Source organism: Porites lutea, chromosome 11 (genome assembly GCF_958299795.1).
Source record: "Porites lutea chromosome 11, jaPorLute2.1, whole genome shotgun sequence".
Taxonomy (NCBI): Eukaryota; Metazoa; Cnidaria; class Anthozoa; order Scleractinia; family Poritidae; genus Porites; species Porites lutea.
In genome coordinates, this window is record NC_133211.1 from 18119286 (window position 1) to 18130986 (window position 11701).

The 11701-nt window shown below is 39.0% G+C and overlaps 1 protein-coding gene across 1 annotated transcript; it reads left to right on the forward strand.

The window, feature by feature from the left end:
- Positions 1 to 2375: 2375 nt before the first annotated feature.
- On the forward strand, positions 2376 to 11497 carry LOC140952352 (acid-sensing ion channel 3-like). The gene is made up of 8 exons (XM_073401774.1): positions 2376 to 2506; positions 5224 to 5808; positions 7242 to 7496; positions 8322 to 8478; positions 9584 to 9649; positions 9750 to 9924; positions 10652 to 10743; positions 11229 to 11497. Exons 2-8 carry the CDS (start codon positions 5239 to 5241, stop codon positions 11372 to 11374), a joined length of 1461 nt encoding a protein of 486 aa, XP_073257875.1. The 5' UTR covers positions 2376 to 2506; positions 5224 to 5238; the 3' UTR covers positions 11375 to 11497.
- The last annotated feature ends 204 nt before the right edge of the window (positions 11498 to 11701 follow it).

The window sequence follows — 11701 nt, forward strand, 5'->3', positions numbered from 1 at the left end:
ATTCTCGTAGTAGAATGACGACGGCTATCGGGTTTTCCCGTCAAAATAACGCTGGTCCACGCGCGCGCACTACTTGGTATTGAGAAAATTTCGCTCTCGTTCTCCTCACTCGTACTCGTCCTAGAATCTAAAGCTCTCTAATATGACTCTAAAAGGACTCTAAAAGGCAGTCGTTGGTCGTAATAACAGGGTGGTTGTAGAATAAAGGACTGGTAAGGCGAGGTTCATGCTGCTGTTGTTTTTTATTTTGTTTTTTTTTTGTTTGCTGTAATTATTCGAGAAATCTTTTAGGCATTTCTTTTTACAGTACCTTCTTTTCATGAAAAACTGATATTTCATATTTTTTACCTTGGCCTATATTGTGATGGGCTGTTAGGGAAAAAGCATAACTTCCCTATTGTAATGCCTCCGCAGTCTGCGATATCAATAGTTAGAATACCGGAACAATGAAGGATGATTATATTTTAGACATGGAAGAAATCAAACAAACAACCGTGCGGAAATCTTCATAAAAACACATCAGCTAATCAAAGAGCTTGTTTTGAAAAATCTAGGCAGATTTCTTTTGCACTATTTTTTCGAAGAATAATATATGCGTTTGAGTTTGCAAACAAACTCTTTCGCAATCAGTTTTGAATCTTAAATTTTTAATAGAAATGTTACGAGTATTGCAAAAGTCATTATGGCTTGTTTTACAACAAAACTTATCCAGTAACAACATATGTCTCATTAAAAATGAATGCAAAAACCATTAACATATAGCGCATGCTGTTAGCTCGTAATACTGTGCTTTTCAAAACACGGAACGTGAGTTACACGAATTTATTAAATTATGTGTTATGTATGTCTACAGATGTGTTTTAATACCATTTTTATAATACCGCCATCATGGATCTCTAATGATTTAACGCTGTTCATGATTAAAGCCAAACATAGACTTCTTGGTAATTTTCACCCTGAATCCTCTGAGTGGTTTTATTCTCTGTTAACCATAGTTGTCAGATCCTAGATTTTCGCTGTGTGCTCTTTGATTGCCCTTGGCTATGATTCAGTGTCTGTGTTAGAAATGCCAGCAAAGATCGTGTAAGTTGTAAAAATAAGGGTCGTAAACCCGAATGAGTCTGTACTTAAGGTTTTTTACACATAAAGTTTCAAAAATTCAGTTTGCAGTTTCTCCGTTGAGTTGTAGAGAGATTGGATTGAAAGACTCTTTAATAGTTAATTAGTGCTACTACTGTCCTCCTGAATAGGACAGAGACAAGCTATAACAGGTCTAGGCTAGGTTAAAAAAAAAAAAAAAAAAGGTCTAGGCTAGGTTTGAATTGAGGAAGGGATTTTGAAGATAGGGGTGAGAAGTGCAGATCAACTTCACCTGCTTTAGGGTGATTAGGGTGTGCCAACTACAGATCCCAAAGAACAGCTATAAGAATCACTTACTTGAGGGATATCTTTATCTCTGTTGTATGGAACGAAATAAAATACGTGGTATTGTTCAAAGAGAAACCGGTTGGGATTTTGGTTTGGTTTATTCCATGTAGAATTTGTAGGTTAAAATGGAAGCATGACACTACAGAATGTGGACTGGTTTGTGACTCACTTGAGAATTGGGTCGCACGATATTTTCCAGCGCCTTTAATTATACCAGATATATGTTTATTCTTGAGGATAATAAAATTTTTCATTAAAAATGTAAGACCCAAAAATAATTAGACTATGTCCTTGCCTTGCATTTCAATTTCGAGAGTTGCTAACCACGTTAAGATCTTAGTAAATCAGTTAAGAATTCTGCGAGATAGCCTTTTTGTTACCTTGAATGGAAAACCTATGCTATTTGCGTTATTTTTTAATAAAATGCATATCGCAAGTTTATTTATTTATCAAGATAACCTGCACAGAAAGCAAAAAAAAATTGATTAAAATAAAGGGTTGTTCCGATACAAATACTTGTAATTTTAACGTTGAAAACGTGGACTGGTGCGTCTATACCTGCAGTTATAGAGAAACGTTCTGTGCGACGACTTTTCAGGTTCGAAAGCGGCCGTAACTAAGTAATGTTCTGCTTTTGTAATTAATTCACCCTGCGTTAATTAATTCTGCTATCAAATTAATCATAATCCTGATAAAATTTCTCCTTTTTTGTTAAGAGACTGGCGAGGCAACTGGCCCGTTTGTTGACAAAGTTTAAGACCTGCATCGAGATTTAGAGTGTGAAAACACTGTTCCGTGCTGTGAAGCTAAGTTATCAAACGGTTTATTTCTTTTTGTTTTTCAGTTTGGTCGCTGATTGTAGAGAACACATTTCCGACAGGTGAGTGGAGCATAATAGCCCAGCAGTAATTGGCAAAGACAATCAAGTGTTAATTGCAAATGGAATAGCCAAGGTTGTCTCGAATTTAATCCTGAAATTTGAACTTAATATAACTTGATGGTGTAACAAGAGTACTTCATAGTGCAGTAACCTCACGAATGTTCTTTGAGAAGCGACAGTGAAGTGAGCGATAGGCAGGTAAGAAATGATTACCGGTATATGTCGGTCAGTGTTTGATTTTTCGCCACGCATTTCAACTTTATATAATAATTACAATCTGATATCAAAAGCAACAAAGATAACTTAGCCCTTCTACCCGTTCAGTCAAAAAGGTAAGTCCTACCATTAACCTTCATTTATTAACCATGCACAAGAAAGAGAATGTTTAAATTAAATTTTTTTCACAATAAAATGCCACACAGTCATTTGCTTCTGACTGCTAGGAAAATGCAGATTACGAAAATTATTTGCAGAGTCCAGCAGTTCATTTCCTTTTCTTCTCTAATCCGTGTAGCCAACGGTAGGAGATTAAATTGTGTACTTTGAAGCAAGAAACAAAACTTTGTTGCATCACTCCGTACGAACTTAACTCTCTACTTCGAATCAGGCGGTCAGGTACTTTGAACCCATAAAAAACCTTAACCTTATGCTAGTTATCGTTAATCAACATTGGACTAAAGTCGGCAAAACTAACAATAACTAGGGCTGTAAACTGATGCAGTTTTACCATTATTTTAATGGGCCTCTACTTTAGGGCTATTTGGATTGCAACAATTTTGTTAGTGATACGCTCTAGCGGTGGTATAATATCACCGGCCATGTTCCCTTTTAAAATATGACATCAGTTTTACTTGGACTAGTTTTTTAAAGTGGAATATGTGGGTTTTTGTGGAGCTCGATAGACTTAGCTGGAGCCTCAGGGCCTAAAAGATTGGAAACGGGCTTAATGAAATCGAAAAAGGAAAAAAAAACAAGAAATCTTCAAAATTCACTTTTGTGCGGGATATTTTTTATTGTTAAGCAGGATAAATTGTTGGAGGCCTCTTTGTAATATCATAGTGGCTCTGTTGTGTAACAATTATTACCATTTCCTTGTGTCACCTTTGTTGTTTCTCGTTAGCATTATTACCCCTGCTGCGAGACCTAAACTGAGTTGTTATTACTTCAAGGCAATCAGTACACCCACCTCCAGTAGGACATAGTGTGAGAGAAAAGGTGTTCACAAGCGCGACACTAGGGCACACTGCATACTAAAGAAACCGTGATTACTAGCAAAAAAAACTCAGTATTGAAAAGCTGTAATAAAAAGGTTGCATACTCCTTTAACCTTGAAAGGAGGGCCTAGTTAATTTGATCTGTTCGTCTTGCTGCAGTAACTTTGCAGAATGGGTGATAGCCACAACTTTAAATTAAGCAAGATTAAGCATAACAATTCTGGAATACCGTACTACAGTCGAACCTCCATGTGCGACCATCTCTCGTAAGCAATCACCTCCCATTAAGCGAACGCCTCTCTAAAACACCAAACTTTTCCCAGTCAAAGCCTTACAGTTGTAAAGTAAACGACCATCTGTTGTAAGAGACCGCGACCACCTTTTTGGGCCTGAAAGTTTAATAATTTTCCAGTGGTTTTTAACCTCTTGTAAGCGAGCACTTGACGTATTCTCTGATCTCTAGGTTCGCTGTGTGCACTATGGTACTTAGAATATGCGAAGATCTTCAGTGAAAACATGGAACTACACATGGCGTATCTTAGAAATTGCATGCAATAAATTATCTTCCATAAAGTCTATGTGCTTGCACCTCTTCTGGGAAGAAACCCCTGTGGTTCGTTTCTTGTAAAGGACCACCTCTCGTAAGCGACCACTCAGTATTTGCAGTTTGGGTGGTCGCCTACGGGAGGTTCGACTCTAAAACACTTGGAGACTGATGACACGCCAAAAAACTTAAACTAAATGCATCTCTGTGTGTGTGTGTGTGTGTTTTTTTTTTAATTATTATTTTTTCTTGGCAGGCTCTTGCTTAGATTTTAAAATTTGCTTTTGCCCCTTTTCCTTCTTGTCTTCTTCTGCTCAAGTCTTCTTCTTAATCTTCTTCTTCTTTTACGTGCAAACTCGTCTAGCTAATCAATGTTTGTTACGATTTTTGCAGATACATTTCGCTTTCAATAAAACTGGTACATCCCGTGTTGTTTAGCCTTTACTTATCGGCTCCTGCTTATATTAATTATGAACACATTATCTTTTCAAATAGTTTCGGTAGTGATTGAAATATTGCGAATCACGAATGCACTTCTGGTACTACCAGTTTAAGTGGCAATCAAATCACCCAAAGATCTCTATGCAAGGAACTTCAGAATAATTCCTCTATGAGTTTACATAAAGATTGTCTAGAAAGAGAAATCTGTTTTTTTTTAACTTCATTCCGTGATGTTAGCGTCAAATGAAAGCGCATAAGGGTTTCAAGACTCAATCCACAGCTCTTTAAATAAGCGGTAATGACGCATTATTTCTTCTCATCAGAGCAGTATGTGTTTATGCTTGACAGTAACGACTTGACATAATTGCAGTGGAGTTTGATGCACCACTCAGGGCCAAGAAGCCTGTAGTGTCTCTTTTAAAAGACTTTTATGGCACCACTTCGACGCAGTATATTTTGTCGGTCTTTTGTTTTACTCTTAAAACTAAAAGATATTATAAAAGTCGGCCCCGACAATGACGCACAAGTTGACATAAAATACAGTTTTGAGGAAATGTAATTCAAATAAGAATTTGCATGTAAAACAAAAAAATTTACTGCGAACTTATTTAACGGTACGAAATAGACCAATTAAAACTTTATTGTATTCCTTTTTTTGTTTTGTCTAGACGAATTGTCAATTTTTAAAGTTGTGCTTTATAACTTTTTCCCTCTAGGTCACTAACAGCACCATGGAAACAGAGCTAAAAGCCATAAGAGAAAAAACGGACCACTGCGTGAAAGGAGCGAAAGAAGTTTGGAAGTCAGAGACTGACGAAGCCTCACGCGTGATCAAAGATTTCGGGTCTTACACTACGCTACATGGGTTCCATTTCATATTTGACTCCGGCTCGCTGATACGAAGAATTATCTGGATAACCCTAATATTGCTGGGCATTGTTTTCCTTTTCTTCCAATTTCGAGATAACTACAGAAAATATCAAAGGAACCAGAGCATCATAAGCAAATCCGTTGAGCACGATGAGAAGCTTTTATTCCCTGCCATAACTATATGCAACCAGAACATGATGAAGAGGAGCAAAATTCTTGGAACGGACGCCCAAACATTCCTTGACCAACAGGATTTTGTAAAAATTCACGTCTTAGGTAAAAGCCTCATGGACAAAGAAGTTGATCCGTCGCTTAACGTTGACGAAATCGTCACGAACAACAGTCATGTGCTCTCCGAAATGCTGCATAAGTGTACCTTTCAACACCAGGAATGTTCAGCCGCTAACTTCCCTTCATTCCTCTCATTGATGGTAAAAGTAAATGATAATATCAGATAGAAACAGGGAAAATAATGAGCTGTTATTGAAAAGATGATCAGATGAATACGATATGAAGATTTATACATATCGCGGAGGGTGTTACCTGCCAGAGGGGCCGAAGGCTGATGTGGTAACACTCATCGAGATCTGCATAATTCTCTTCATCATACGAAAGCCGACGAATATTTCCCACCTTATAACATTCTTTCTATGCCTTAAGTTTCTTTAAACCACTTTCCAGGCCTGATGTGCAGTTCGATGACATGACTGGATGTCATAGCACTTAGTAGTAGTTAATCTCCCTCACGTGGCTTTTCAGTTCTTGTCAGTTTCTTGCTATCTATTTTGGTCAGTACCTCGACTAATTCGGCTATTTTGTCTTCACTAATTGTTTTAGAATGCTTCGAAATCTTCCAGCCATTTTCCTCAAGAAGCTTAGGTTGTTTTGTGGTGACATGCATCCTTGCGCAACTCATAGAAACTACCCGTGTTAAGTGAAACACCTCATAAGTCCAATCATTTTATTACTAGCAATCTCTCTTATTATACAGCTGAATCCACGAAACCTGTACTCTGATTGGCTACCTGGGAGGGCAAAATGGGTCCACCTTACCCCCTCGGGATTTCCCGCGTTGGTCCCCCAAGAAAAAGGATATTTTTTTTTATGCAATACAATAAATCCTTTATATACCAAGCCTCGACTTCGTTTCGGTCCGTATAAAACACAAAAAAGAATTTAGCCAAACTCGCTCATGGCTGAGCATGGTTGGTCAATAACGCATATCTATATAATTTGTTTAGAGTTAGCGCATTGTAATTGAATGGATATGGGGAAAAGAAAATCTTTCAACCATCCTTCAGGCTAACTCGTATTTTTTAGATAAATCAAACGTATGGAAATCACAAAAGCGAAAGGTTTTAATTAGTAAGACTAAAATGTTCATGAAGATATGTTGGTTCGATTGTACGTAACCCATGCAGAAATTAATCTCGACATCTCATTGGCCTTGAACTAAACATAACCAAAGAGCTACCCTAAAAATATAACAGTAATGCCTGGTGAAGACGCTCTCTAACCTCCTGTCTTTTTGCTTGGTATAATACTCGACGACGAGGACGACGATAATGATGTGATAATGATGGCCATGGTGATGGGGATATTGATGGCGTTGGTGATGATGATGATGATGATGATGATGATCATATTCATTGTGATAATTTAGTTCCCAGTTGTAGTGCTGATGATGATGACGATGGTGATGGAGGTAATGATGCGTTTTTTCCATGTGACAGCGGTGGTGGTGTTCATGGCGAAGACGGTTGAGGGGAGGGGGGCGGATACTTTTCTATTAGATCCGTCAGTATTCTTCATGTAAGAGGCGAGATGAGTAATCTAAAGCGTTTGGTATTTTTTTCCTTTTCAGCGAGGCGTATGTTATACGCTAAATTCTGGGCATCCGAATCACACTAAACTGTACGTGACTACATCGGGAAAAATACAAGCGTTGACACTCTCCCTGGATGCACAGCCAGAGGAGTACTATGGACCATACAGTTATGACGCAACAGGTTTTAAAATTTTGGTTCATGATCAAAACGAGTCGTATCCCAACATTGAAGACTTTGGTGTGGATTTACCACCTGGTTTCACTACGAATATACGCGTACGAAGGACTAAGGTAGGTTTGAAAAGATAGTCATCATCATTGTTTGAAACATCTTTTTCAGAAACCTCGTCCCAGTTGTTCAAAAGGTGGATAGCCTTATCCACTGGATAATTCACTATGCAGTTGATAACGCAATTAGTTTCCGTAATACTTATCCATTAGATACAACCTCGTCCCCAGGGCTTTTCCCTTAAAAAATGGGTGGGGCCATATTTTAAGGGGAAAACCCTGGGGACGAGGTTGCATTGGATAGCGAGTTATCCGGTGGATAGCGCCATCCAAATTTTGAACAACCGAGGCCAGGCTGTAAATCGCCCATTTTGTCGGGGGACATGCAGTTCTCCCGTATGTGACATCGATAGGTCCCGCAAAACGGGGTATGATTTCTGAGGGGCTTGATCCTTAAATAGGGTGTAGTTTTCGTCCTAGTTGGCATTGTGGTCCCAGTATGATCCTTAGATAGGGTACAAAAATTGTATCAGCTAAAATTCTGGTACGTAATTGTAAATATTCGACTACTGTTAGTGATAGGAAAGTGATCTAATGTTGTTTTCCCTTTTCCCTCTGTAATTATTGCACTGTAATCTTTGTTAACGTTGTAAACACATGTGCCTTTTGGTGCTCTGTTGATAATAAAGCTATCTATCTATCTATCTTAAATAGGCTGTCAATTTCTGTTTACGTTATTCTTAAACCTGTGGGGAACACACCTATCCGAAATTTATGGGAGTATCCCCCGGGACCAAGAGTAATGACATCCAAGGCCATAAAGATTACAGCTGACCATAGGAAAAATAGCTTTAGTTTACTTAATCATTTTTCACGTCTTGATTGTAGACAATAAGTCTTCCGAAGCCATTTAAATCCGGTTGTGGTACAAAGAAGCTGGACTCAACTTTTCCGGTTTACACGGAATACGCATGTCTGTTGGACTGTTACACTAAGATGGTTGTAAACGCGTGTGACTGTCGCATGATATCAATGCCACCGATGAGTAAGATATTTCTTGATGCATTAATGTTAATAGCTCTTTACTCTTGTTTTGCACTTATTTATCTTTTCTCGAGAACTTTTGACGAATGAAAGCTCACAAAATGCAAATTGCGCGATCTTTCCTTATTATTTTTTCCTTCCCGTTCTTTTTTTCTGTTGCGCGCGCTTAGCTTTTCAAGCGTTATTTCCATTACTGGTAAGAGTGTTTGTAGATATTGAATAGTAGTGAAATCTCGTATTGGTGGTCAATTCAGTAAAAGGTTTTCGAAGAATTTAAACGGAAATGGAGTTTCAAGTGGAGAGAAATACTGTCGTTCTTGACCATCAACATGGCCGCCGTGACGTCACATGCAAACCAGCAATAGATAAATGACGTCACATGACGTTTTTACGTCCACCATATTATCGTCCAAAACAGATCTAGATGTCCCATGCAAACCAGTCCCGTGGGAGATGTTGAGCCATTTACTTATGTAAACGTACACTTTCAGTTTGCACAGCTTCTGGCCACGTGAGTAAAAAACTGACGCGCGCCTTCTTTCCTCAGAGTGTCGGTCAAATGTTATTGCGTCACTTCATGTTACTTCTGCTAGGTTTCTACTGAAAATTACGGATAATTGATCATCTTTTATTATACGTTTTAGCCCACAATAGATAGACTGTTAGCTGATATTTTTGCTGGCCCGTACATGTATCCATAGGAGTTCTACATTTTGTAAACATTTGTAAAAGGCTACTCACTGTTTATTGATCGCAGGATGTCATATATTTTATTTCATTACGGGGTTCAGCTATCAGTGGAGGTATAGTGAACTAGTCTCCTCGAATGTGTAGGTAAAGGTTTTAGCCTTTACCAGAGACCTTACCTTTAATGCTCCACCTTGTCTCTTTCTACACTGCCTGGTGTGACAGATTAATACTGTGAACATCTGGCCGGGTGATGGTTGGGGGCGGGGGAGGCTCCTAGGTGCTTCAACATAAACCGAAATTAGCTCCGCCGTTATAGGCCTCATTGGCTCAAAGCTTTTCTTTACCCTCTGCTGTAAATTAACAAAGTCAAACGTCATGGTTCTGGGCACAAATAAATTTTACAGTTATTTCAACAGGTGAAGTTAATCATACAAGATTCTGTAGTGCAAAAGAGCTCCTCAAATGTGCTTTTCCAAAAGCCAGTAAGTAACAAACAAATAAAAGTCTTAACAGCCATTTTAAATATCTGAAAAAAGACTAAGTCGGAGATATCGACAAGATTCTTGTATCCTTGTTTTATAGCAAATTTTAACCCAAGCCGCTGTGATTGCCCCTTGCCGTGTGAAAAAATTGACTATCAGGTGCAGTCCTCCATGGCCTATTCCCCGTCGAGCCACTTGTGGGATACCCTCTTGCCACTCTATAACGTCGCACCAAATGATACAGAAAAAGTCAGAGAGTACCAAGAGTATGTCAGGTAAACCTTTTGTAATGTAAATCTGTTCGAAATTCTCTTCGAATCTCCCTGATCTTCCGCAATAATTGCTACATTTCGAACACGCGGGTAAGAGTGTTTCAGCAGATTTCAAACACTGAAAAATGGAGCGTAGCAAATTTTTTAAAGCAACTTTGAAGTCGGCGGATTTATTACCCTTGCACTATTTTCAAGACAACTATCGCCTCTTCAATTCATGTATAGATTGTTCACTGTTTGCTTATTTTCTTTTTAACGAATTCGAGAAAATACTTATTTCTTTTAAAACTCTTCACTCAGCTACCCTCATCTACTAACCCAAAACCTCTTATGGTCATTACGCACAAGCGGGATTGCCTAATGTCTTGAATCCCCTCAATTTTTAGATCTTACAAAGAGGCATGCGTGGCCGTGCAGTGGTCTTTTCAGACACACTAGCCGTCCCGGGTTCGAGATCTACTCAGACCACTAGCTGGATTTGTTTCTCGGTCGTTCCTAGTTAAAATCCTTTGCTACGCTTGTAAATCCCCAACTGGTTGCCTTCTGTTATTTAATTTGATTACCGTTTTTAATTCGAGTGGAGTACTTTTAGACAAGGTGGAAAGCTAAATGCACTTCACTTCCACATTACCTTTTTACCATTTAATGAAATGAACGCAGCTAAACTTGAATCGACATAATTTTATTTGATTTTAACTACTACTGCTTTTTGTTTCTTTTGACTTGTTAGAAAAAGGATGGTACAAGTGAACGTTTATTATGAAACTCTGGACACAGAGGTAACCGAGGAAAAACCTGCTTATGATCTCAACGATTTTGGATGTAAGTATGAACAGTACCGGGGTCTGTCAGGTACAGTCGATTCTTTTTCAGACCCTTCTTGAAGACCGACACTTCCCTCACGATGGCACCCGCTGTTCTTCAGTTATTTTTTTACGTCCACAGACGCATGTGCGTCTCGTCTTGGAACTTGACGGTCTAAAATGACGTACACATCTGATACGTCCGTCGATTACACGCCGTTTGCGTCACTTTGCCCTACTATTTGTACTACACATCTATCATAGATTCTTCTGATTTGGATATGGGATATGGGCAACATTATTGTCCGTGTTTTTTAGGGTAGACTGCAAGCAGTCTCTTATTTTTCTTTGCAAAGTTGCTCGACGGGTAACCCATGCACGCTTGTCCCTTATAGTGACGTCGTTGTTTGTAATCGCGCTGGCTGAGATCACAACTGAACGGATTTCAAGACAAAAGGCGGACTGCAGGCAGTCTAATTAGTGTGCATTTCAATTTCCTTTCAGCGGACGTCGGGGGTAACATGGGATTATTTTTGGGCTGCAGTCTGCTGACGCTATGTGAATTTGTTGATTTGATTGTGATCATGTGTCTTCAGTGTTGGCGGAAAAAGAACGCAGTAGTTCATGCGAGGGAAGATCACTTTAGATAAAGCTACCGTGAAGTTACACAAGTTCTCAAACCCGAGTCAACCACAAAAATGGATGTTGATGACAAGACTTAAAGTCCCAGTAGTTCGAGAACTAGCCTGGAAACAGGCTCCGTAGTGGGGGAAAAAGGCCTTTCCTGTCCCCAGACTCCCGATCTCACTGCAGTGCCTTGTCCCAGGCTCCCTGAAAACTTACGGTTAGCCCTAACCCAGGGTTAAAATAATACCCATTCCTGCTTGAGAGTTTCAGATAACTGGATCTCTAAGTAACGCCTCCGCAATATCTTTAGTTATCAGTCACAATTACAATCTGTCCCGGGTTTCTCCAAA

Bases quoted from the DNA above. Each gene is read 5' to 3' on its own strand.
- LOC140952352 (XM_073401774.1), top strand. From the start codon at position 5,239: ATGGAAACAGAGCTAAAAGCCATAAGAGAAAAAACGGACCACTGCGTG. The intron at 7,497-8,321 runs GTAGGTTTGAAA...TCTTGATTGTAG, and splicing joins TACGCGTACGAAGGACTAAG to ACAATAAGTCTTCCGAAGCC. The intron at 8,479-9,583 runs GTAAGATATTTC...TTATTTCAACAG, and splicing joins GATATCAATGCCACCGATGA to GTGAAGTTAATCATACAAGA.